At 37.7% G+C, this 27,326-nt stretch overlaps 1 protein-coding gene across 1 annotated transcript; it reads left to right on the top strand.

Annotated features, from left to right (window-relative positions):
• Window positions 1-242: 242 nt before the first annotated feature.
• STK17A (serine/threonine kinase 17a) lies at window positions 243-26,687 on the top strand. The gene is made up of 7 exons (XM_014883478.2): window positions 243-556; window positions 7,935-8,147; window positions 15,232-15,376; window positions 20,592-20,718; window positions 21,410-21,458; window positions 21,582-21,761; window positions 22,550-26,687. Exons 1-7 carry the CDS (start codon window positions 378-380, stop codon window positions 22,881-22,883), a joined length of 1,227 nt encoding a protein of 408 aa, XP_014738964.1. The 5' UTR covers window positions 243-377; the 3' UTR covers window positions 22,884-26,687.
• Window positions 26,688-27,326: the final 639 nt, after the last annotated feature.

Here is a 27,326-nt window from a genome sequence, read left to right as displayed (position 1 = left end):
AGGCGAAGGATCGTCCAGCAGCAGTGACACGAAGATATCCAAGTTACGAAAGGAGGCAAGCCGGTCTCTCCTCAAACACAACCCCAGGGTTGTTTACGGGGTTTGTTTAAACCTCGTTGAAACCGAACAGCGACATTGCCCCGCCACCACCCGCGGCCGCCGCCAGGTGGCGCTGTCCGCCGTCCCGCCCTCAGGACCGCCCGCCAAGGTGAGGCGCGCGAGGGGCGGGGCCGCGCGGCTGGCCCCGCCCCCTCGGCCGGCGCGTGCTGCCCGCAGCCCCCGCGAGCTCCCGGCAGCGCCCGGAGGGAGCGCGGACAGCGGGAGGGAGACGGCAAGGCAAGAGGAAAAGGAGAAGGCCGAGGGACAAGCCCCGCGCCATGAGCCCCGACAAGAAGCCGCCGCCCGGTCGCTCCCGCGGGGACCGGGCGCCGCCACCTCAGCCCGCGGCCGGGCGATCCCGGCAGCGGGGCGGGCTCCTAGCGGAGATCCGTACGCCCATCCGCACGGAGCCCTTCCAGGAGCGGTACAGCCTCAGCCCCGGCCGGGAGCTCGGCAGGTGAGCGCAGCCTCCGCTACCCTGGACGGCGAGGGAAGGAGCGGGGCCGGGGGGTTGTGGCGTCCCACCCTTGGGAGTCCCTGCCGGGCCCGAGCCGCGTCCCGGGCACCGGCGGTGAGCTCTGCCCGCTGGGTCCGCTCCGAGGGCGTGCCCGCGGCGTTGGCTCGGCTGGAAGCCGCCTGGGAGGCAGCTGTACCCCGCAGCTGTCTGTCCCTCCTTCCGCTGAAGAAGTCACCCTCGGCTCCCAAGCCTTGCGGGGAAGCCTGGCTGGGAAGATGCCGAGGTTCCCTGGGAGCTCGTATGGAGTTGTGGGTATTGCTCTAGATTTCCATTGGAGAGGAAAAGCTGCCCCCACACTTTAAAAAAAAAAGTTACTGTTTTCTCGAGATTTGTAAGCTGTGGCGTGGAAAAACAATTTTACACTCGTTTGAGGAGGCATATGCTTGAGAGTAATCTAATGGTGGAACTTTGAAAGGAGTTAAAGCTGGTTAAAATCTTGGGTTTGGAAGGGATTCCGCATATTAAATTTAGTCCGTGTAGAATTTCAACACCTGACTGATAGAAAGCAAGGTTTAGGGCAAAAAGTCTCATTACAAGTTTTTTGCATCTTGGGAACTACATGTATGGAATTTCAGCACCACCTAACCAATATTTTTGTCTGAACTTCTTATTAAAGGAATAATAGTATTCTTAAAATTACTTGTGCTTCACCCAAAGAGTGTTCTGATAAAAGAAGATTAGATGGAATACGGTTGGATGTATGGAAAGATATCCTCCTCAGTGTATGTTCTATTGCAAGTTATGCTCGCTATGTAACTCAGTTTATACAGCGGCAAAACCAACCCCTTTGGAGATAAGGAGTTTCAAGGCAAATGTAGCTGCTGTAAGTACCTCTAACAAATATTTAGATTGCCTAGGTGTTAGCTGAATGCTGACTTAGTAACTCTGATGTACCAGTAGAATAATACCTGTTTAAACATGGTGGTCTAAAGCATTCACATGGTAAGCAGGTGGGAGAAACCTCCCAGTAAATGAGAAAGCTTTATGTAGATTGTTGTGACCACAGCGTCCAAGGCCTGGAAACTGAAGCTAACTAAATGTAGCCTGCAAATCAGCCTAAATTCTAAGAAACAGTCCAAAAGGTATAGGAGCAGTATAGCACAGAATGTCCTGGTATCACTGCTGCTTTGGTTTGGTTTTTTTGTTTTGTTTTGTTTTTGTTTGTTTGGGGGGGGGGTGGTTTTTTGTTTTTTTTTTTTTTTTGTTTAGTTGGTTTGGTTTTTTATTTGTTTTTTTTATTTGAAGTTCAGATGATTTCAGAAAATATTTTGCTGTTCTTCCATGGAATGAGCATTTCCCTGAGAGCCGAGTGATAGTCATTGGCCTAATCAGAGCACAGAATAGAGGAAGGTTCCTTCTAGAACAAAAAAAAGTACAACTGAGATGATTTGCTTTACACTAAGGAGAAGACTTGTGTACTGCTGCAAGTCTTAGTCTGCACTTTAAACAACTTAAATCCCAGCATGGATTTTTGTGTGGAATATTTTTTTGGTATTTTAAAGATGACCTTCGCACGAAGACTGATTTTTCACCTGTAGTTAAAATGAGTTAAGTGGCATTTCTAAGTATTTGTCTTGGTTTTGAGCAACAGTTGCACATATTTTTAGTTCACACTATCTCTCCTCAACTTCACAAGTGCTTTCTCTATCTTCTCTTTTAGCGTATAGAAATCTCTACATTTGAATGCATATGCTTGGTTTTTTATTCAAGTTTTAAACTTTATTTTTAGGAAGCATATGCTTCAGCTCAAATACTATTTTCAGCTCAAAGACTATTTTTTGCCAACTCTACGACAAAACATAGGTGAACAGTCTCTCTGCCACTTACAACTGTAATTTTATTGATAATTTATTAACACAAATTGTTTCTCTCTTATATGTTCATAAATTGTGTAATTCTCTTTATGGGTAGAGTTTATCTTTACAAAGAACAAATTAGCACCCAAATATGGCAGGTTTTTGTCTTGGATGAAAAGCAGTCCTTGTGCACATAACGTCATCTGTTTTAGCATTAAGATTTGGTAGAAAAAAGTTTATATACTCTGTATTTGTCCATCCCATTTCCCAGAATTAGAGAAGCAGTTTAAAGGTGGAACTTCAGGTGGGTTTGAGAGTAACAACATTCGTACAGATTGTCTTTAAAACTGAGAGCACGGAGAAAGAAGCAAATAGGTTTATTACCTTTCATGAGATCAGGGCTGCTGCATAAGCTCAGCAGGTTTGTGCAGTCTTTGGCCTCCCATTCTGTCAGTCAACACGTGTATGTTGAACATCCCAGGCTACTTGGAGCCTCTGTTCTCCGGTCCCCTGCGTTTGGAGGAGGTGGGAAGAAAGTGGAACATGGCAAAATGTTAAGGCATTGTAGTTTTGGTAGTACTGGGAAGAGAGGTACAGAGGCTCTGGCCGCAGGTGCCACTTTAGGGAGCAAAAATCCTGAGGGAAGCAGTCCTGAAAAACATGGATGAATCCAGGAGGATCTTGATGACAGTGTCACCAGGGGAATTTGGGTGCAAACCCATGGGAAGTCAGGCTTCATTAGTTCTGCTCACAGGAGAAAAAACTGCTTTCAGAATGTAGAGATTATGTGCTTCAGGTGCTGCCTCGTTCAGTAGCTGAACAGGCATTTGCAAGGCTAGTGAAACACAGCTGTTGGGAAAGCCAGGTTCACTTGGGAAAAATATCAAAAGCTTCATTATAATGGCCACTCAGGAAAGGAAATTCTTGCAAGTTCCTTAGGATGACATGGAAGTAAAAGGTTTTAAGTGCAATTATTTAATGTATGACATTTTAGTCCCATAGTCACAGCCTTAATAATTTTACTGTCCTCAAAATCACAATATTCTCACACAAATCTGCACTTGCATGAGGTTTAAAATCAAACTTAGCTCTGATGATTGTTTTAAGGGTGCCACTTCTCATCACCTCATTGAGATTTAAACGTTTTCAGACAGTGCTAGCTTGAGTTAGGTTAGTTTGAAGAAGTGTAACCTTTGCAGAGGACAAGACACCAATTGCTTAACTCTTCCCCTTACCATTTGTGCTTAAGCCATAATTGTACTGTACAATGGGGAACAATGTATTTTTTATGACCAAGAGCTTCCTTAAGGAGTCTACTATATTTAGTTGCTTTCTTCATTTTCCTCGAAAAAAATCTTGTAATTGCAGACAAAGTATTACCAGGCTATTAATTCTTCAGCTTGTTGATGGAATGTTGCACTCCTTTTTTTTATGCGAAACAAGCTATGCACATCTTGGAAGTCATCATTTGTGGGCAGAAAATAATACTCTTGATTCTAGAGCTGGGTTAGAGGAAGGTATAAGTTGAAGGAAGGTATAAGTTTGTCTTTCCTCTATAAGTTAGAGTAAGGTATAAGTTGGTCTGTCTTTCTTCTGGAATGCAACAGTCACCTGAAATGATTGATCCATAATAAAATTATCTTCTAGCAAAATGTGTGTGCGCAGGTAAATATGTCCAGTGTAATTCAGTTTTCTCCTCATTCCCAGTTTTTTGTTAAAACATACAAGCTCATTCTCCACCCAAAGGTAAGAATAAGAAGTATTGTAACTATCCAAGGAGTGTGAAATATTCTTTGTTCCTGACTAGTGATGTGGCTGTAGTTTCATGTGCAGATAAAGCATGTCTTGGATTTTTTTTTTCCCCCAAAAGAACAGCTCTGGCATGAACTTCTATTTCTCAGGTAGCTTTCAGTAATGTGTGTTTTAGCAGTACATGACACTTGTACCATTTTGTGCCATGACACTGCTGTCCTCAGCTGCTCTCTGCAGTAGCACAGCTGGGGTCAAATAGCTGTGGAACTAAACAAAAGTGGAAAAGAGGCGAAAACGAAGAGTTGCAGGTAGTTAGTTTTGCCATTTGAGAAAAATTTTATGTGAGTAAATTGTTCATGAACATCAGAAATGGAATTCCTGCACTTTGTTGTTTGGAATCCAGAATTATCAGGGAGAAAAACTCTGCACTTCAGAAAAATTTTTTTATATGAATTACATAAGAAACTGGATATAGTATTGTGGATCTCAGAAAAGTTTTTTTCTAAACTTTATAAAAAGTAAATATCTTCACAGGAAGAAGTTATTCCTGCATTTGTTACTGTGACAGTGTTTTATAGGTCACTTTAATAATAAGATTAGTTATTTTAAAATAGTTCTTAGTTATTTTTTTATATTATAAATAAATTAATAAGGTTATTTCTCTGTTGTTCTGAACCTAGGACAACAAAAATTAATTGATGTGACATGAATGTTCCTGCTTATCTGATTTGGCATTTGATTTGTAATTTGACAATTTTCCTTTGAGCTATAATGTGCGCATAATGAAACAATGCAAATTCTGTTGGCAGTCTGAAAAGGTGACATTGAGCTTCTTTCTAATCAGATATGATTTATCTTAAATCATAATTCTTGAATGACACTCTTGTGAGGACTGAGAACTACTTAGAGTTTCCTGTTGTCTCCCTCCAAAGCATGTTTATTTGTGATTGAATGTCTGGTAGCCTGTGTTCAGCTTGACAAATTCACATTAAGATTTTAATCTCAAAATGATTCTTCCTTCCATGCAGGGTTCTCACTGCTAGCTCTTCTCAATACACCAAAGTAGCAATGATGTGATCTAACACCATTTTATATATATTTTTATAGTAAGTTCTGAAAAGCAACGATGAAGTGTATGCAATATATACTTCATAAGAATGCTTGTTTACATCTGTCTTATCTACTAGTCTATCTCAATCAAAAATAAATTCTTGAAAATTTATCTGTTGGCTTAACCATATAGTGGATGCTATCTTTGGATCTTAGCTCTGAAATTTTCTCAGACATGAATTTAGATCACTGCACAGTAATTAGTTCTACTGGTTATAAACATCAGGTTTGTCAAGTTTGATCTTTTTGGGGATTGTATTCAGAAAAGATGAGTTCTAACAGGCAGTAGTTATAATAGCTCTAATTATAGGCATAACCATAAGGAATCTGGGCAGGATTCTTGGTCTGAAACAATTTAGAATTAGTATTTGTCAGCTGGCTGAACTGCCGTGTAACCTGTCCTTTGAATTACGTCACCTGTCAGGCTTCTGGCCAGCTCAGCTGAACAGGGCATACGTGGCCACACATGGTGGTGCCTCTTGCCATTTCTTGCTGCTCCATGAATACTGTTTTATTTCCATAGTGACTAATGCACGGTGAATTGGCAACATCAGTGCTTATTAGGCTAATTAACTTCTTTCCAGATAGATTTTGTATGTAATTCAAAGCTGCGCAGTACTTAAAAATGTGTTTCAGAGATTTCAAGCTTTTCTGAGTCGCTTTCTCTAGGTCCTTCCTGGTGCTAGAATTGAAAGCTTTTGACTGCACTAAGGCAGCATTCAAGAGGAAGTATGCAGTGCATTCAGAGACTGTATAAGGAAAACAGAGAAGGCTGAACCCAGGTGCAGACCTAGATTTATTGGCGTAAGGCTTAGTATCTCAGGTATTTAAATAATTTGCTAATTTGTTAAATGACTTCTCAATTTATTTTTATGTGTTGTTTTTAGAAAACATATTCACCAGTTGATTTTTTTTCTTTTCTTTTTTTGATGCTAAGAACTTGAACAAGAGTCTTGACACTTTTGATAAATACGTAGCTTTCTATTGTATATAAATTTAATGCAAAATTATCTTCCTGCATTTACAAACCTCAACAGTTTTGTCTTCATGTGTGTATTAGTAATTAAGAACATGTTCCCAAAAAGTTAGATTCAAGACATTGAAAGCATATTCTTACTGTTTGTCTACTTTCACTAGACATCTGGACTGTGCTGTGATCTAGTCTTAATACATATTGTGCTGTAGATAATGTGCTTATGCAAAATATTACTCCTAGAGGAATAACTGTGGCTGTATCAGTGGTTACAAGTCCAATTATTTTATTGAGATTGCCTAGCAAATACCCACTTTGTGGGTACTTATTTGACTTGATTAATTTAGACTGTGATTTTGAAACAAATGCTTATTAAAAGCAAGCTGACCACAACTTTGTTTAGCAGTTATATTTCATGGATAGCAGTCTTCTGCCAACAGGCTGGGAGAGTGAAAACTTTGACAGAAGCTGAAGTAGTTAATTCTGTGAACTTTAGCTTGGAGATGGGAGAGGCAAAACCCATGGTAATTGTATTCCAAAATAGATGAGGACTATTATTTTGGTTTCAGCAACCCTACATTAAGTGAAGAACCGAAATAAAGATCTCAAAGCTATTCCTGCAGCTTTATAAGAAAATGTTTACATATAAATAAAAAAAGGTAGTTTTGATGATTATTATGCCTATATGGTAAGAGCTGAAGTAAGATTACTGTACTTCAAAGTGTGAGAATTCATCATTGCATTAGTGAGAAGTATTAATTAAAATACCTTTTCATTCTAAAAATCAGCACTGTGTGAATGGAGCTGAACGGAGCAGGTGGTGTGGGACTCTTGCAGGAAAGCTGAGAGCTTGCAGTTGTGCCCGGGTGCTGTGGGGGAAGTGCTGTGACGCAAGCGCTGCAGTGTGGTTTGAGCTGGCCTGGTGCATCATCAGGTGTGTGTTCTGCCGAGGTGACGCTCATTAATGTGGGCTAAGCACGGCGCTCAGCTCTCTCTGCTCTCGGGGTTCCTTTTCACCTTGGCATTGCTGCAAAAATCATGCTGCACAGCTTCATGTTAGTCAGGTTGCTTCATTGTATTTAAATTATCCGTGCTCCTCATTCTTAGTATCGCTGTATAAGTAAGGGGTTTTGAGAACTGTTAATCTGAAAACTCCAGCTGTTATCATTTGAGACATGCCATGGTGAAAATACAAAGTGCCATCTTGAAAAATGCAGAGTGTGGATATTGCATGACAAATAAAGCAGGATTCAACGAGAGTGCTGTTACCTTGGATATGGTGGGATACTTCAGAAAACAGTAACTGGGTTACTGTGACATAGTCAGAGAAAGCATAAATTTCTCATTTGTACACTTCGATTTTGCCAGCTTTTTTAATTCAAGTTTTGAGGATAATGTCTTGGGAACTAGCACAGCTTGTTTATTCTGTATTTTTTAAATCCGTGTTGTTTGAATTGATTGGGGTTTTTTTAATTCCTTATGTTTCATGGAGATTATTTACATTCTCAGCTGGGGTGTTTGGAACACAGGGATCATCACTCAGCAAGGCATCTTTCTAAATTCAGATTGAATCTTAAATGCATCCATTAATAGTGACTTGGTTCGAATTTCCTGAAACGTTAATTTATAAAAGCAGTACTAAAGCTGTCACTAAGGCATGTAAAACTAAATTCTTATTTAATTTCAGGGGAAAATTTGCAGTGGTGAAGAAGTGTATCCAGAAAGATACTGAAAGAGAGTTTGCAGCAAAATTCATGAGAAAAAGAAGAAAGGGCCAAGACTGCCGGATGGAAATAATCCACGAAATTGCAGTCCTTGAGCTGGCACAATGCAACCTTTGGGTCATTAATTTGCATGAAGTTTATGAAACTGCGACAGAGATTATTTTAGTCCTGGAATAGTAAGTATTAGTAATAATTCCTGAATAACTTTCTGCAGTGATTGCTGAAAAGCAAGAATGTAAAAATACTGTGTATCAATGCAACTAATTTAAAAGTTTTTATTGCTCTCCTGTTAACCTTGCTTAACTTCAAGAAGAATTGCTAAGAAAATGACAAGTACAAGAAGATATGTGCAGTCTCATAACTACTTCAGATTATAACAAATTTCTCTAATTATGTAGTATCTTTCAAAGCTGAACTATAATTTATGTAGTTAAAGCATCTTTAATGAAATACGAACTCTGTACACTCCCTACACATAAAAGAGGAAGAGGAAAGAAGCAAGAAGTATCTGTTGAAGAACTGAAGTTTATTACATTGACAGTGGCAAAGATGGGATGAAATCTGCTGTGGCTTTTTTTACTGTTATAAAAAAGGTATTGAAAGCAACATCATCACTAAAAAGAAACTATTAAAACCCTCTACAATAGAAAGCTTGCTAAAACACTACCTTTTTGGGTAGAGAAAGGAGGAGGACTGAGACTTAGAATGGTTTCTTTCAAAGGACACTTGACTCTGCATTTGTCTGTGTGGTTTTCTCCACTTGAGTTTGTCCAGATGGGTGTTCCTGCAGCTGTTGTGACTGTTCATCTCATATGCCAGTGGCTTTAGATAGTAAGGCATCTAGCCAGCGTCCAAGATTCAGCCAAATGCTTGTTGCTACTGAACTCTAAATTCTTATTAAGCTCTATGGATTTTAAATAATTAGGAGAGGAACAGTGAGGCTCAATAACTCAGAAGTGACTTGTCTGTTAAGATAAATCTAACTTGTGCAGCTCTTCTCTTACTTGATAGCAAAAAGAAATGGTGAGAAATCTTGTGTCCCAATCACATCTTGTTTAGAAGTCAAAAGAAACTGTATCTTTAAAGTTCATTAAAATGAAATGAGACCTTGCCTCCTAAGGCAAAATTCTTCTAGAATACATTTTTTAAACTTCATTGTGCCCTTAATGAAGTCATAATATGTGAAATATTCAAATATATTTTATGATGCATAGGTGTGACAGAGCTTGTGGGATTTTAACTGCTGCTACTGAAGACTCATAAATACCTGCTTTAAACACTAGCAGAAATTTAAACTGAAATACTGTTTCCTTTTCAATCCTATAGGATTTAATTTGAGCAGTGGAATCTAAATGAGCAATGAGTTTTGTGATAATTTCGATGCAAAAATTCCTAGTTTTCTTTAAGAACTCAATTTTCTTACAGTTGCAAAACTCTTTTAATCTGAAGTATTAACTAGGTTGTTAAGTAATTAGTAAAATTACTGAGTTTATCTGCATCAGTCATACCTTGTTTCAGATAAATAGCTGTGTGCTGGAGTTGTAAATTACAAAAACAGTCTTTCCCTGACTTCAGCAAGTATGTCTGGATGCTTCTTTAATGTCAAGGTGCTTCAAAGACATGTTGCAACAAAACAGGTATGAATGTTAGTGAATTTCTGACATTTTGTATGCAGAGGATTAAAGAACATACCTAGACTTTAAGCTTCTCTAGGGCATTTTAGTTTCTATTAAGCTTGATGGTCTTTGTGGCAGATCTTTATCTCCTGAAGAGGTAAAACAAAGACTTAATCTTGGCCACTAACTTCATCTGCTAAGATTTTAAAGTTTCTTGTCTTGATGTAGAACCTGTTATAAGAGCTGAGGGTTTAAAATTAGGAAATATTTTGCTTTCAGGAAGCGAAATATTAATGTTACATGGAGGGTTGTCTTCCAAGTACTATCAGTTTTGGACAGAAAATGAACTTAAAATTGGCCAGGCTAATACTGAGTGTTGAGCAGTGAGAAGCAAGGAGGCATTAGAGTGTTGACTTCAGCTGTAGCATAGCAAACTGGGGCTGTCTGCATCCGCCCTCACAACAGTCTCTGACTTTGGTTTGTTGTCATAAGACCTCAATCAGGGTATTTAAGTCAGAGTTGAAGGGGTAACAGAAAGCCTGGAATTAATCTGCGGGTCAGTTATGTTTCTGTATTTCACTGAAAATTGAATGAAAATAACCTGGAATTTTGCTGAAGAAGGTAGAGATACAGTCTGGGAAGCTTGACATATCAGGTATAAGAAGAAAAAAGCAAATTTGGCAACTTTTGGGCTTAATACCTATATGCAACCTACCTGTCATCTTCCAATTTCTTTTGAAAGACAGAGCAGTAGAGCATCTGACACTTAAGAACTGGCCTTTTCATAAGTGTTCATCACCATGTTTTACACATCTATGGAAGGGATAGATGATACTAGTGGGTAATTAGTGGGTCAAATGTATAGAAACCTCTAAGTGGAGCTTCAAAAATCTTCATCATTAATATTTAGTTATGGAGAGCCTCTGAACTGAGCCAGAGCCTTGTGTAAATACAGTAGACTCTTGTTATGCTTGCTTTAAAAAGATGAATAAGTTGTCTTTATCATCTTGAAGACACAGTATTTATTTGATATGCTGGATGAAGTGTTTTTTCACCGGTTGTTATTTGGACCTGGATAATGTGATGGACTTACATGTCCATTAATATTAATGGACTTACATAGTCTTGGACATGATTTATTGTCCTACTTACTTGATGTGTGACTGGCTCAAATAAGAGTCTGCTGGCAGGAGGTGATCTATTTGTCATGGGATTCAACAGACAGAACTTGAAGCAAACCCACTGGAATCACAAGTAACTGCTGCTCCAATGTTTGCATCGTGTCCATTTGAGTAGCAAGCAGATTTGCTCTAGTTAGCAGTGTCAGATCAAGACAGGAGGTCTAAAAAAATTTTAGGGGAAAACTTCTCAAAATTTCTTAGTTACCTTTGTTTGTGTTTTATTTGGTTCTTGGGCTGCCTGATTGGAAAGGTGAAGGCAAAAGAAAAAAATCATTTGTCTGAGAAATGAGAACTTTTGAGACCAGTATGTACAATTTTATGTACATACTTCTCTTCCCATGTCTTCTCATCAGATACGGATTTACAGTTTTCTCAGGCTTTGAGGACATTGGTACATTGCATTGCCTTACACTGGAAAAATTACCAGAAAGTGCACTTACTATCCAGTGGTAAGCCTAGCCAAGGAAAGAAGTATGGCAGTCAGCAGCAGTGAGCATGAACCTTTGCTGGTAGTGTAACAGCCTCTGTGGTGTGAACAGCTTGTACTGTAAACTCCATGTACAGAAAGTAGATGACTTTCCATTATCTTGCAAAGATAATCCTTTCAAGAAAGACTTTTGACAGAGTTGAAGATTCAGGAAGTAAATTTTTGTCCATTGCAGACTGTATATAACTCAGCATTGAAATCAAGTGTATTGTAGGAATTGGTCTATGTATCTGTAGTCTGGTGATTTGTACTTTGGCATCCTTCAGAACACTAACTTAATATCTGATCCATTAAAACTGGAGTAATGGTTCATTTCTTCAGGTGCCCTGAAATAGGTTTGTTCAGTCTTTTTCTAATGATAAGTTAAATGACTGTGTTAGTGTCTCCTAAGTGCACTTGAAAGAAGTTTGATGCTGAATTTCATACACTTAATTGTTAAGATATATTTCAAGGAAGATAAGTAGTCTCCATTTAATCTAAAGTCAACATAATTGTAACAAAGATTAGTTCTATAGACTTCCAAATTACTTTTAGCTCATTTATGCTGCTAAGTAGTAATAAAGTGTTAGCATGCTTTTCATTGATAAAGAGCAATTGGATTTCACTTGAAATGAGAGAAATTAATGTCACAACCGTACTTTCATAAGTACATTAAAATAGCTAAAGAATTATGGTTGCTATAGCTTTCAAGTTCAGAAAGCTGCCTTTTGTCTCACGTGTTTTTCATACACTTAGCTAAGGGAGGGAGTACTAGAGAAATAATGCATTCTAAGTAACGTGAGATTTCAAAATGTTTTGCCATTAAATAAGTCCTTATCAATTTTTTTTTTCAGATGGCCTGTTTTTCTAAAAACTTTGTTGTTCTTAGGATAATTCTTTGCTTTTATTCCCTAAGAACATTTTCTGACTGGCCCAGTCATTTGCTAAGTTATTTCATAATGACAATTAGAAAAACTACAGTTTAATTAAAAACGGGTAAATATTATTAACACCAGAGAACTCCTGGTCTGCATATGTACAGAAATCGTAACAGTGACAAGTTTATGATATGAAAATACCTAGCAGGTATTTTGAGCTCTTCTACAGTTAGGTTTTTCTTTTCCCCCCTGAAATCTAGCTGGGGAGTACAAAATAGTGAGCTGAAAGTATTGTTAAAGAGCTTGGCAGAACTTGGAATAGGTGTGCAGGAGGATCTTTTTGAAGTTTATTTTGACATTGTGCTTCCAACCACTTATGACTGGTGTGGCTTTACAGCTCCACGACTGTTTTGCTTAAGGGAATCCATTAAGCTCTCTCCACATCAACAATGCACAAAATGGTCTTCCAGTATCAAATTCCCATGTGCTCTTATAAAGGATTACTGGTTACTTGTTTGAACGTGGTATTTTTGGGACCGAATGAATTGTCCAGAAGGAGTTGTTCCATCAGCATCCTAAATGGCAAAGTTAAGATCAAAAAACAAAACACTGCATGTGAAGTCACCTTCTCATGTAAAACTATTTTTTAAAGCCAAGTGTCTATGGTAGCTGAGAATGCCAGTGTCTCGTACGTTATGAAGTGGGTGTGCATGTGTGAGGGCTGTATTTGCATGTCTCACTCTTAAAAATGCTGATGAACCCAGGCATCTTCAGAAGTATAGGGAAGGACTTATATATATATATATATTTTTTTTTTTTTTAATGAAGTTTCTGGATCAAGGGTTTTCTACTCTCACATTGGTAGGTAGCACTGAATCTTATTTCACTGATGGGACATTGCTTCAACTTTTATTGCCTTGACATTTAACACCTATAACTCGAGTTCTTTAAGTGTAGTATTAAAATTCTAGGTAGCTTACATTTTAGCACTGGTGTCTACCTCAGTTTTAATTAAGTTAATTAACACTAATAAACAAATTTTAACAGATGCCTACCAAGACACATACAGCAAGCAGTGCTTTATAAGGCCCCCCCACCCTCAACTTCCACTGTTTTTTCAGCTGGGTCTGTTAAAGTGTGATCTCGTCTTTTGGGTATAAATAAGATTTCACAGAATTAAATAGCAGGAGTATTTTTTCCCTTATTTGAAGTGGCAGTGCTTTACCAGCAAAATCCCAGGGTTATTGCTGTAAAACATACTGTGTTAGTAATTTTGGTAGCAGATATTATCACTGTATGTGCATTATAATTCACTGCTACAAGGAATTAAATCACTCTTCAAGTAACATATTATGGCATTCTTAAGGCAAAAAGTTTAAGTTATGCGTTGCAGTATATCTTTTTCTATTCCTATCTAGAAAATCCAATTGTTGTTGCTTTTTCAAGGAATTTGGTTTAGGATATTAGAATACACTAGCTGATGTTAATTGTAAAAATGTTATTAGTATTTGAATCCTGTTCAAAGCTGAAATATTACTATTTCCATGAATTGAATAAAAATGGACTGAAGAAAGATGTGATAGTGTCAGGCATATGAAATTTTTCAAAAGGAATTATAGTATTAGTATTCCTTTGAAAAACTCATTTTATTCTTGAGCTCTATCATCTTTGATACATAATGAAGAAAAATAATTATTTAATTGAGGATTTTCTTGAAAGAAAATCTTAGTTTAATAAATCAAGTTGTACTGCTGTACCAGTTAGCCAGCATATAGAACAGAAATGTAAAACTCGTTGAAAAGGTAAAGATTTAACCTTCTTTTAATTTACATAATAGCAGTGGGAATACCTTGGAGGGCAAAAAGCTTTCTTGTAATACGTGAGACTTTTGAAAGTACTAGGACTGTAGCAGCAAAATTAGTATAGGCAAAATGAAAATTTGAGTATATTTAAGTGCTCTTTTTCTTGGGGTGCACAGTTGAAATGCACCATTTTTGTAGAACTCTCATTTGCTGTTATATTAATGTTGAATGTGGCTGGCTGTCTTTGGGATAGCCTAGGCAGTACAATTCATTGCAAAAAAAAAACTAAGCAAAGGCACAGTAAAGGCATCAAGGCACAAGTAAAGGCATCAGTAAAGATTAAAGCTTGTGCAAAGTTATTTTTGCATGTCACAGTTTGGTGTATCTGGAGAGGATTCTGCCCTTGAGGGTTTCACCACCTTTCCCTAAGGGGTGATTATAGAATTTCATGCAGAACAAAGGGTGTATGTGCTGATTTCATAGTAGGACTTGAACAATCCATATGCAAAGTGGCCACATTCTAACATTCTTATGCCCGTTCTTGTTTGAAAATGGAGCTTCTGTTCAGTTTATTTTACTTCTGATGCTACAGGGTTATATTGTAAAACAATTTTAGTTCTCTAGAGCCATTGCTATCCAGAGCTGGTACTGCATGTGGCTTCAGAGTACATTAAAAACATTCATTCATATCTAGTTATTTTTACATTTTTTGTTATTCTGTTATTTGTTTAAGCATATCTAAACAAAAGAGGATGCAAGCTGAGAGCTAAAATTTTCAGAGCTGTTTTTAGATGAAAGAAGTTTAGAAACTTAATGCATCTCTGTATACCAGAAATTTCTAAACAATTCAGTTGTAGACTTCACATTTATTCTTTTAGATATATGCAAAGTGTTCTGAGGAGGATGGGAGGTGGGGCTGTTTTGCTTTTTGTTTGCAAAGATTTGTCTTGGCCAAATTTCTAAGTAGTTTCATAGGAACAGCAAAAGGCACATCTTTTATGAAAACACAGTCCTCAAACAATTGTGGCATTCATCTGAAAGCAAAGTCAGGAGTGTTTCAAAAGTAGTCCCCAAAATTTCTATACTATTCATATTCTTTAACCTAAATGACTAAAGTCTTTTCCTCTCTTCAAAGCTGCCATACTGCAGAAAACATTTCCAAGGCTGTGAAACCTTGTCAAGTGCCTTATAACTGAAAATATTACAATTGGATTGTACCTCCTGCTGATACTATCTATACAAAAAAAAAAAGTGTGAGTAGGGTCAAATTGGTGGTTTAATTTAGTCTGAACTAACAATATTCCTACTGTTCCACAGTGCTGCTGGAGGTGAAATCTTTGACCAGTGTGTGGCTGAAAGAGAGGAGGCCTTCAAAGAAAAAGATGTTAAGCGACTTATGAAGCAGATATTAGAAGGAGTTTCATTCTTGCACAGAAACAATGTTGTTCATCTTGACTTAAAGGTAATATTTGTGCTGTATTTTTCTTATTGATTTCTCATCTGTTAACTTTCTTGCTGGTATTATGTCACTATGATGCCAATTTGTAATTAAAAGAGTTTTACCTTATTATACCTTGAATGAAAAAATTAAACTTTTGGGATAGAGTAGCCACCAGGTCTGCAAGCCTTTTTGGGGGGGGTATGATTATGTTAAATATAAATTTCATTTGATTAGGTGAAATGTAATCAATTCAAAAGTCAATTTGCCTTGCACCTTAAATTGCAAATGAGTGATTTGGGTAAGGCCTGAGTCATTTCTACATTGCAGTTAAAATGCCTGGGTATTATATGGCCACTGAAAACCAGGTTTGTTTTTTGTATTGACTTTAGTTTTAATGAAGAAGGGTGGTAGTGACATTGGTGGATAAAGTGTAATGTTTCAGAATGAAATGTTGAAACAGGAAATGGTTCAAACAGGAAACTGGTAAATTAATGTGTTAAGTACATTTATAGCATTTTCTTGCCTTTTTTTTCCCAGTTACTGTAAAACCTAATTTAAATGTCTGTCATTTGCTGCCAAACAGTTGGCTGACACCCTATTGGTATATAAATTATCGTGATTTATTGAAACAAGTATTTTTTCTTGTTGAAAAATAGCTTTGGCCCAAATCAAATGAGAAATACAGTTGCTATCCTATGAAATCATATGGTCAAGAAGGGAATTGTAACAAGGATCTGGAGAACTATCCTTTCCCTTGGGCAGCAAGTGCCAGTTAATTTTCTTTAGCTTCTATCCATGCACTCATGGAAGATGCAATGGTATCTCATTATGAGGTTGAACTAGTTTACTGCTAAGCAAGGCAGTCTAAAAAGTTACTTGCATTACATTTTTAAAAATTCTTTTTACATGTCCTATTCTCATATTTACTAAGTATACTGTAAGCTGCTGCATATTTCTTCTGTTGTTAAGATCCTTACTTAGACTTAACTGTATTTGGGCACTATTATAAACCTACGAGTAGATTCCAGTATCAAGCTGTATGTACTTATATATAACTTAGTACATCATGAACCATTCATCAGCTAAAGCACATGAGTCATATTTGCACACAAATATGTCACCTGCCTGGTTTTCCAAACATTTGTTCAAATTATATGTGGAATTCTTTAAAATTCTGATTGAGTCATACACACAGAATACTAATAATTATAATAAAAGAATTAATGAAACATTTTTAGCAAGCAGTGTGAAAAGTGTTCAGAAAGACTAGATACAAGCAATTGGAATTCCTCAGAGGTCCAGTATTGCTTAAACAAGATACTCAGTGTCTCACTGGTTGGCCGTTGAATTTCCTTGAAACAAAGTGTGTAAATGTAAATGTCTTTTATGGACAGTATATATTTGTTCATGTTTGTAGTTAAAGTTGTGGTGTGTCTTAGCATCATCATCTTGATATCTGAAACTGAAAGTGTGATGTGTTTTATGTGACTACTTATTTGCAAAAGTAGACTTGGGATGTTGATTACAGATTTTGTCCAGAAAAGAAAGTAATGAAAAGCTTACTTAAAAACTTTCCAACTGGTCAGAAAACTTATGCTATAACATGGAGCATATGCAGTTCTTACTGAAAAATCCAGCATTGTTTTGCTGCCTTATGGAAGTTCATTAGCAGAAGAAATTGTCTAATGATTGAGGTTAATTAACATGTTTATATATTACTGCAGTGTGCAGTGCATGTTTAATCTGAGTCCTACTTGCAGTGTGATGACTTTCATGATATATAAAACTATCAGTCTTCTGCAAAATAAAGTTTATGGAAGTCTTCAGAGTATTGGCAAATAAAAATTATGGAAACTGTAGAATTAAAAACCATGACTTGCAAAGATTGGTTGATCCACATGCCTTGCAAGACTTGTAAAAATGACCCATTTTGACAGAACTCAAAAAGCTGAGTGCTCGCTTTGCCCACATTATTTATGGCCATTTATTAATCCAGAGTCTTCATCTTCTGTTGTATCATGTGTCTCATGCTGCTTTAAAACACTGCTTTGCCTCTTAAAGCACTGTGGAATTTAGTAAGTACTTTGTTTGTGGTGGCATTTGGAAGACTTCTGTATGTTTACTGTTGCTGTGCAAGGTGTTTGCCAATCTAAAGTTTACAAATTCTTGCTAAAATGAGGGGTTTTTTGTGCTATTAGTTTCACCTTCGTGTCTCTAAAGATTTTCATTTCGTTTGTCTGTTACAAGTTCCTTTGGAACAGTCCATCCAATTTTCCATATGTTGCACCTTCAAAAAAAGTTAAATTCTACACCCAGAAGAATTTAAACCCAAGTGATTGTCCGTGTGTAATTGTCAGCTTAATACTTATAAATCTAATGAACCAGATCTATGACACTGCCAGCTACCTTGCTTCTCTTTGTCCTCTGAATAGATACAAGATTTTTCCTGAGACTAAACACTGCAGAAAGAAATGTGATATTTTGATGTAGCTTGGCAAAGTTGTAACTTGATCATTTCTTTCCAAAAGCATGGTTACTGAAAGACAGTTGAAATGTGTCTTGTTTTTAATAGCAAAATACAATTATGTAGCCTAGTTTTGACTTGGACAAAGAACAAATATAATGCTACCAAGTGCAAATTAATTATCACTTGACAGTATTGTGTTGATGCTATTTAATTTGCAGGGTGTGCACAGATTGTAGTCAGGAGTCTTTCATCTCCTCTTAATGGTGCTTGAAAGCTGCAGAGTAAGGGAAGTTTCCATTCTCCGTGTTCTCATTTGCTGTTTGACTTAATCTTGAATTGGTACTTGGTAAAAGCTTAAAGTAGTTGGGAATGGAAGAGAATTTAAGCAGGTGTGGGGGCTGAGAAAGAAGATATGAGGGTCCTTTTACTTTTTTTAGAATCAGCCTAGTTTAGTGTCTTTAGATGTAATGCAGCGAGGATTTCTCAGCTAGTCCGTTTTTCCTGTTTCTTACCATTATTTCTTGGATAATTCCTGTCTTGTCTTCTAGGGATCTGAGGTTTTTTGAATATTATATAATTAGATAACCTGAAACATTAATGAAATTAGGTAAGGTGAGGCATTGATTAAACACCTGACCTTCATTATGTGTCCTTAGTCTTTATATATCTTCTTGAAACCAACTAAAGAAATAAGACGCTCGAAATGGAACCTTTAAGCCTTGCTGCAGTAGAGGGGGAGGTCTTAAAATGTTGTCATTTGATGTTTTTCATCAACAATTTCAATAGTGCTTGAGGGTACAAGTGAAAGGCCCTTTTTAGAATGGCCACCAGGAGAGCCTCCAGCTGGCATCTCCTGTCTTTGTGGGCTGACTGGCATTCGGCAAACCTAGATGTATTCTAGCAGAGTAAAACCAAAAGAGAAACAGTATTGCAGATGTGAGGAAATGATCTTCCTTTTCTGAAAGCTTAAGTAATGGTGTCAAGCTGAAACTATGGTGAGTTCAAAGATATGGCTTCTTTAAGGTTTCATGCTGGTGTTTAGGCTGGCACTTCACAAAAATCCCATAGTGAGTCCTTAAAATAGGAAAATGGCTGGTATTTCATTAAGAATTGATTTAGAGTTATGACTCAACTCATACCATAGACAGGAGGGTTTTTTTGCATAAGTGTGTTTTGCATAATAAGATTTTTTTTTTAAGACAATAAAAACTATTGGCAACTGCTTTATCTATGAAAATGTTAAAATACAGGGCTGAAGGGTTTCACAAAACTTTTCCTCATTTAAATATAGAGAACAAATACTTTTCTCATGCTTTTAATTTGATTCTTCACAAAATAACTTAATTTCTCACTGGAAATAACATCTGAGAGGCTAATGAGGGAGGCATGGTCAGCTTTTTTGAATGTTTGCTTTTCTAATACAAATAGAGAATAACAAATGTGAACTATAACGAATATGGGAATGTGCAGCTCCAAAAGTCTTTGGATAGCCACCAGATCCCAATTTGTAAAGAAAACAAAAAAGAGCTATTCTTAATATGTAGGTTTACAAAGAAAATAAATTAACATCATGGAGTTAGTTTCAAATAACAGTTTAACTGCAGGAATCAAACAACTTGACTATATTCAAGTCTTGCAGTGAGGAGAACTGGCCCAATTTTTTTTACAATGTTCTTGCCCAGGTTTATTTCTGTATTCAAAAGCAAGGCTGTTCATGTGAGAGCATGTCTTCATGAGTGATTCTGGGGATGGAGGACAGAGAAGCTCTGTGATCAGGGAAGAAGTATAAATGTTGGTGTTAGTCCAGCTGGAGTATCAGTCAGTGGTTGCTTTGCTGTTCTTACTCTTTTGTCCTCCTCCCTCTTCAACCACTCTGATGCAAGATGATCCAGGTTCCCAATAGACTTCTGCACTTCCATGGAACTTGTGCTCACTTGAAGCATGAATGAAGTATCAATTGTCAGCACTACCATTTGGAGAAGTTAATGATAAAACTTAGTGTGATCACCAGTCTGGGGGTAGGGAAAGGCCAACCTTTTATTTTTTTTTGGCAACGATGTGCTTCAGTTGCAAGAGCTTTTCGTTTTTTACTTGAGCTAGCATTTAAAATAGTAAGGAACATTTTAATGACCACAAAGGTGCTTTGAAGGAAGACAGCCAAGATCTAGTGACGTCACTGCAAACAAGTTTATCCAAAGGTGATGCTCTTAAAAACCAGTTTTTCAGGCTGCTGTATTTTTTTAAAACTGTTCTTCAGTTAGTATTCTGTAATACAGTTGTTTGTACTTCGAACAGGATTCAGGTTGGTTGCAACAGACCTTTAAACAGGTGCAGTCAGAATAGTTTTGTGTGTTCAGGGTTTTTTAAATGATTGGGTGTTTTTGGACACCCTTCAAAGAGAGGTATTTTACACCATCTGTTGGAAGAATTAAGGAGCAAAGAGGAGTTAAAAAGATGATACAAAGGACTAGAGGTACAAGTGTGGAGGTACTTGCATGCTATTGTTGAATCACAGCTCTTGGCATGTATTTCCAATATGTTCTAAGCTAACAAAGGTTTGATTCTCAATTCTGAATTGAAAATCCTACCACTCCCTTTTGCCCATGTGTGTCTTCAAAATCACCTTGGGGGAAATACATAAATAAACCAGGGTATCATACCTGTTACAGGAGGCACTGTTGTTGCTCACGGTCTAAAATAATTATGCAATATGATGTCATAGACATTAGTTTTGGGTGATCTCAAAAGTCTCCTTCTCTTGTTTTTCAGCCCCAAAATATTCTGCTAACCAGTAAGTCTCCTCTGGGAGACGTTAAGATAGTAGATTTTGGCCTTTCCAGAATAATGAAGAGCAGTGAGGAACTAAGAGAAATCATGGGAACTCCAGAATATGTAGGTAAGTTGTTACTATAGGAGTGATGCATAGTCCAGGCATATGAGGAGTGAAAAGAGAATTTGGAGCATGCCAGCCTGGTTATGTAGTTACCGTGTCGCAAGATCGAGTTATTACTTGGACGTGGTACTGCTGGCAAAGGTAGAACTGGCAAGTCTTGCCAGTTTAATGAACTATGATTGTGTGCTTGTGTTGAAGATGAAGACACGCTTTAGATGATTCTTACCAGCAGTGATAACAAGTATTACTTGGATTAAAAGTTTAAATTTACATACTCAGTCTCTGAATACAGTATTTTAGCCAGTGTAGGTTTACTATTTTTTTTAAATATACTTGAAAATATCTTTAAGTTGTGTGGTGTATCTTCATAGTTAGGGGTTACAGTGCTGGAATATGCAATGTTGGCTGTTTTTGTTTTGTCTGTAAGAAACTGTATACAGACTCCTTAATTGGGAAGGAGACTGGCCTGGCTTCTGAAGATGACAATAAAAGGAAAACATTTTTTACACTTAAAAACAGTGAATGATAGAAACAATTTAAATAACCTGAATAGAAATATCTTGATTTTAAAAGATTGTAATGCTTCAAATACCTTATCTTAAATTTCACCCCGTGACCATTACTGAATTTTTTAGCTCTAATGTAATGTGTGCATATGACAAAATGCACTTTTTTTTTTTATCCCCCTTAATAGCTCCTGAAATTCTGAGTTATGACCCAATCAGTACAGCAACTGATATGTGGTAAGTTGAACAAATTAATGGTCATCATACCTTTACTGAAAAGGGTTGTTCTTTGGAGATTTTTTTTTTGTTTTCTTTTAAGAAAAAAAGGCTAACTATAAACTGTTTTTACTTTTCGTTTAGGAGCATTGGAGTACTGGCATATGTTATGCTAACAGGTATATCACCTTTCTTGGGGGATGATAAACAAGAAACATTCTTAAATATATCTCAAATGAACGTGAGTTACTCTGGAGAGGACTTTGACCTTGTATCAGAGTCTGCTGTGGATTTCATCAAAACTCTGCTGGTTAAGAAACCTGAGTAAGTAAAATACACAATTGTATATGCTAATATGTCAGACTGACTTAATTTAAAATGCAGCAAGTGCTAGTGTTTCCATTTTTGAAGTATAAGGGGATTTTGATTTCATTGTGCTATTACTTTTTATGTATATGAGAATTCCTTCATTTCCATCCAAGTTCGTATATTCCAAATGATGTCCAAGTGTTAGAAATTAAAACTCAAATTATTTTCATTTAACTGTATATGAACTGTAGCTTGTAGCAGTGAACAGTACACCCGTTCTTACAGATACTTTGCTGAAGTCTTTTAAATGAACTGAGCTTTGAGTCCTTACTTTTGGATGGGTTGGTAGAGAACCTTGCCTTTTCTGGTTCATTAGTGCACTTGTATTAATGGGCAGTGAACTGGAAATCCCAGGTTCCCAAATAGAAGAGGTGTTTTCTGTGGAACTTTACCAGTTCTTCATGGGACATGTCAGCTATTGAAATTGCCTACTGCTTGTCTATGGGAATACTTGAAGAATGTAAAAGTTGGATAATTCTTCTATATATAAAAAGCATAAACTTCAGAAGTAGGTTGGCAACATGGAAGTGTAAACTCCAATTTAGGGATCTATGAATTCCTTTATTTTAAATGCTAGGAGTTCATCTACTTGAACTGCTGTGATCTTTTTTGGTAAAAGATAGCTATCAGTGCTTTTTTTAATTTGCAGTTCTATCTGTCTTTAATGCAGTCATATCCTTGGAAAAATTTTTGGGACTCTCTTCTGCAAGGTCATTTATTTTAATACTTCCCTTCCTCTGCAGAGACCGGGCAACGGCTGAAGAATGTCTTCAACATCCATGGTTAGAACAAAGTGATAATCCCGCTTGCAGGGCCTGGAGTAAGAGTACAGAAGAGGAGACCAGTGATGCCATCCAGAAAGATGCAGATTCTGCCTCTGAACAATCAGTAGATGCTGAGAAGACTGGAGAGGAAGAATCAATAGTGACAGAAGAACTAATTGTAGTGGCTTCATACACATTAGGACAATGTAGGCAGTCAGAAAAAGAAAAAGTAACTGAGCAGAAAGCCATTTCCAAACGATTTAAATTTGAGGAACCATTACTGCAGGAAATACCAGGAGAATTCATTTACTGAACTGTGTGGAGCTTCATAGCTATAACTGGAAGGCAGTTTTTTCTACTAAAGTATTCCAGCAAAGTGAATTTCTGATATGCAATAAATATTCTAGATAAAAGAAAGTGTTTATAAATGGCATACAACAAAAATGTGCCAAGTTCTTATTTTCATGGAACAGATAAGATTTCAAGTGGCTGACAGGAATTTAACAGAAGATAAGCTTATTTTTGTTTTTTATTTTTATTTCTGGGGTTTTATTGTTGTTATTGATTGGTAAGAGAGTTTTTGTTAATTGTTCTGGTGTTCCTGAAAAGTCGACACTGGAAGTGTTTCAGTGACAGATGTCAGTAGGAGTATTTTAGGATACATTTTAGTATTTAATGCAAATATATAATGCTGGGTTTTCCTCAAACACCTCCTGACTTCAGTGGAACTATCTGCTCATCTAAAACTTGTATGAGACGAGAATCTGATCTGGTTTGACATGGATTTCAAAATCATCCTGTGTGTATTTCTCTGTTTACATCAAGTCAAAGGCCCAGACTCCTCTGGTGTGTAGCTGAACTACATGCCAGAGCTGAGCTTCTCTAGACAGAGATGCACATGCCCCACTGGTAAAGAAATCTGTATTGGAGATGTGTCTGATTTGGGAGCATAGTAAAATCCTGCTCCTGAGGGTGATGTATTTGCTTATTTCAATCACTTACAAGCCAGCAGAGATTGTTCCCTTTCCCTCCCGTGTTGAGTGAGATGTGCCAATAGAATCCAGCTCAGTGTGGCCACACGGTGCTGATGAGAGGAAAAAAGAATGACAGTCTGATGTAGCTCCTCTGAAGTTATTGAAGTTCTCTCCACTGACTTTACCATGGTAGATTAGACAGTTTGTCCAGCTAATCAGCCCTTGATTCCACCTCCCTCAGAACCAGATGGGGTTTTACTGGGATCATGAGATCATTTCTGCCTTCTTTTTGTTCCTCTAACTGCTGCTTTAAGGACAAAAGGAGCATCCTTAGGCTACATTGCAATTGCTCAATATAGCTGTCAGATGAGGAAGAAGATACTACTTCTGAAACAGTGAAGCACAGCTCATGCCTCCTGCTTCCTGATCACTCTCCCTTAGACACTTGGAAATACAGCCTGTTATGTGGCTGGGCAGAGTGGGATTAGGGAGCAGTATGGATGGGTCATAGTTCTCAATGGACGCAGTCCCTCAGAGGACAAAGCTGGCACCAACTGGGCATCAAAACTGAGTGGTTTTTGCAGTGTACAGATCTGAAGATCTTGGACTGAGTCCTAGTTTTCTAAGAAATCTTTCATATTGATGCTGTTCCAAAGTTTAATTTTTATGTAATGGAAGTGTAGTACTATTATATTGCATACTGTTAACTATTTGACTATTTATTTGGTTTCCTAATGCTGTTCCTTTATAATAAACTCTGACAAAAGTTGTCTTGCTATAAAACAGTGAACAGAAACTTTTGAGCTAGTTTTCCCCTTTCTTTCCATGTTGGTACACACTTTTCTAGTTTCATATGTATCAAATGTTCTTACCCCATTTAGTGAGCAGTTCAAGGGTCTGTGCTAATGTTACAGTTCCTCCTTCACGCAAAAGTTAAATGGTTTAATAAGAGCAGCAGTACTGGGGTGCTCTGATCAGCATGGCTGGAAAGGTGGGGAAAGCACTGGTGCAGAAGAAAGCTGAACCAAAAGCAGTGGGACAATGAGTGTTTTTCCATAAGGCTTCATTGCCAGAGGTTGGGCTGCCTCTACTTCAAGCCACATCAGGGAAATTGCATCTAAATTAAATTGTTCTATCAAGCTTCTTCCCCTATAGAATTACATAATGAGTATTTATGTAGGTAGGGCAGCTTCTTGTTCCTCAAAGATGTTCATATAAGAAAACAGCCAGTGGTGCTCAGAATTGAGTTTGGATGTGTTTTATATTGTAATGCAGAGACGCCTTTCATGCTCTGGAGAAAGGAGTTGGTTGCTGACAGCTCTGGCTAGCTCTCAGCAGGAGAATCTTTGAGCCAACAGCATATCTGTGTTATCTGGGTGTTTCTGGACACAGACAGGAGCTGACCCTACCTACAATACTGATCTGTTTCAGCCTTGTTAGGCAGGACAGTACCTTCATGGACATCTTTCTTTTACTCTCCAGTCATTTGCCCGAGACACTTTGCTTGGGTGAGGGGACATTGATTAATGGAATTCTGTGCAAGACTAATTTCTCCCATCTTCCATCTTTGCCATTTTGACATCCCTCCCCCATCCATACTTCCTTACTTTACTAAGTTGAGCAGAGCAGTGAGGTTGAAGTATATTCATATCCTACCCTTACAAAACAATGTTGCCAGTGTTGCACACATAAGTGTTTAATAACTCCTGGTTGCCCGCAGCAAATTATTTGAGGGATGTATATACCCATTTCATTTCATCTTTGTAATCACAGATGATGTCTCAGATTGAGACTGGTACTAATAGAAAAGAGTGCCGAGCAGTACACATTTTGTCCTATATATACTGTTTTTAATGTAGGACAGTAAATCTTAACATATATACATGGAATACATACTTATTTCAAGGCCAGCTTTTCTTGAATTGGCTCCTTTGAGATTTTCAGTGGGCTGCATTTCTGTTTAACTCTTTGTGCCTTAAGGTGGTTTTATACAGTGTTTTTTAATGTCTTTAAGAATTTGTATAAAGTTATGAAACTTTAATAATGTAAGTTATAAACAAGGCATCTTAAATTCACCCTATAACAGGAAGAACTTTCTATATCATTTAACTGCAGGACGATCAGCCAGACCCACACCCTTGAGGCTGTTTTTGTTGCACTGTGAGTGTGGGTAAAGCTGCAAATGAGGTGTTCTTACTGTGAGCTGTAGGAAGGGGCTGTTGCAGTCAGTGTTCTTGAGGATCTCAGTTATGAGTGAAGTGACACATCAGTAAGACTGGGAACACACCATGAGCTATGAGGAACAGCTGGTTTGCTGCAGCTCCGTGAATAGGGAGGGCTGTGTTTATGTGTACACAGGTCATCTGGGAAGAGCTGCTGTGTTGGTGGGGAAGGGGCTGCTTGTGGAGAAAGAATCAGCTCCTTGGACCTTGTGGGCAGTGCCCTACCAATCCCCACTCTCCAGACTGAGCACATGCTGGCTGCCTTTGTAGCATGGGGAGCACGGCTGCTGGTTGCTCAGATGCAGGATGCTGAAGGAATGGAAGGGCAGATGGTCCTACAGAGTTGTTACCTGTGGTTCATAGAAGAGTCATAAACTGTATCAGTAGGAGGGGTAGGCCCAGGCCTAGGCCTTCTTTCAGTTGTTGGAATAAATAGCAAAGTCCTAATTTTGCTAACAAGCACAGCCTTGTCTCCTCTTGTTGCTATATTCACCTCTTTAAGGGAGAGGCTTATAGATTTTATAGTTGCTAAATTAAATGTTTAATAATATTTTTATTTTGTCCAAAGTGGAATTGGCATTGTGATTTGTCTCATTTGTCACATTTTTGTGTGCAGGTCCCTAAATATAAAAGGGTGAATTCCAGTTTGTGATCTACCCCCTGAATCTTGAGAGCTGTTAGGTCACAAATGCAAATAAAAGTTCAATGCCAATTCTCCACTGGTGGTACTCACAAGGGCTGGGAAGGGAGGTGGGCCTTGCATCACCTTACTCCATGGCTTAAGATTTCTCTTGAATATTCCAGGTGTTGTTCCTGGAAGACAGTTCAACGTTTTAAAGAAATAGTGCCAGTTCATTGTACTTCTGATAAAGTGTTTACTGTTTCAGAAACTTTATAATAAATGAAATTTTGTTTTCTGAACACCTGATGCATCTTTTGTTCTTTGTGCTTTGGGAAACACCCATTAGCGGGATTACTGATATTTTAGTTTTCTGAATCACACATTTTTTTAATATGAGCAGCAAATATAAAATGCATCAAGAGTCTTTTCCATATTAAATCAATATGCTTCCACTGTAGAGTTCTTCACATGGTACAGATGTTGATTTAAGCTGTCATTTGGATTAATAAATACAGTCAGGGAAAAATAAAAGTACAGATGGATGTGATAAAAATATCTCCTAATTAAGAAAAGGTTAGGATTCATCAAAGTGAAGCAGAGCATATAGGACCAGAGTCATTACTGCAAAATTAGGAGAGGAAAGGGAACTACTTGAAGGGATTATCTTTTTTCCTGTAAACAGAGAACTTAATTACACTGAGTCTTTGCTTGCATGTACAAGTAGAATTGCAGCTAATCTGGTGATGCATTGAAAGCAGTGTACCTCATCTCTTCAATTAATTTGTAATGCCAGCATACAGACTGAATTACACAGGTGTTTTTTAACTAATCCTCACAGAGAGATCTCCTGAGCTGCCAGGATATCACTTACCATCTGCCACTTTCCAGTGGCACCTTGTGAGATCCAGCTGGTCTGGGTGTTGGATGGAAAGTTGTGG

Source organism: Sturnus vulgaris, chromosome 1, assembly GCF_052056855.1.
Source record: "Sturnus vulgaris isolate bStuVul1 chromosome 1, bStuVul1.hap1, whole genome shotgun sequence".
Lineage (NCBI taxonomy): Eukaryota > Metazoa > Chordata > Aves > Passeriformes > Sturnidae > Sturnus > Sturnus vulgaris.
Note: the sequence above shows the minus strand (reverse complement) of the source record. Positions and strands in the feature narration are given on the sequence as shown.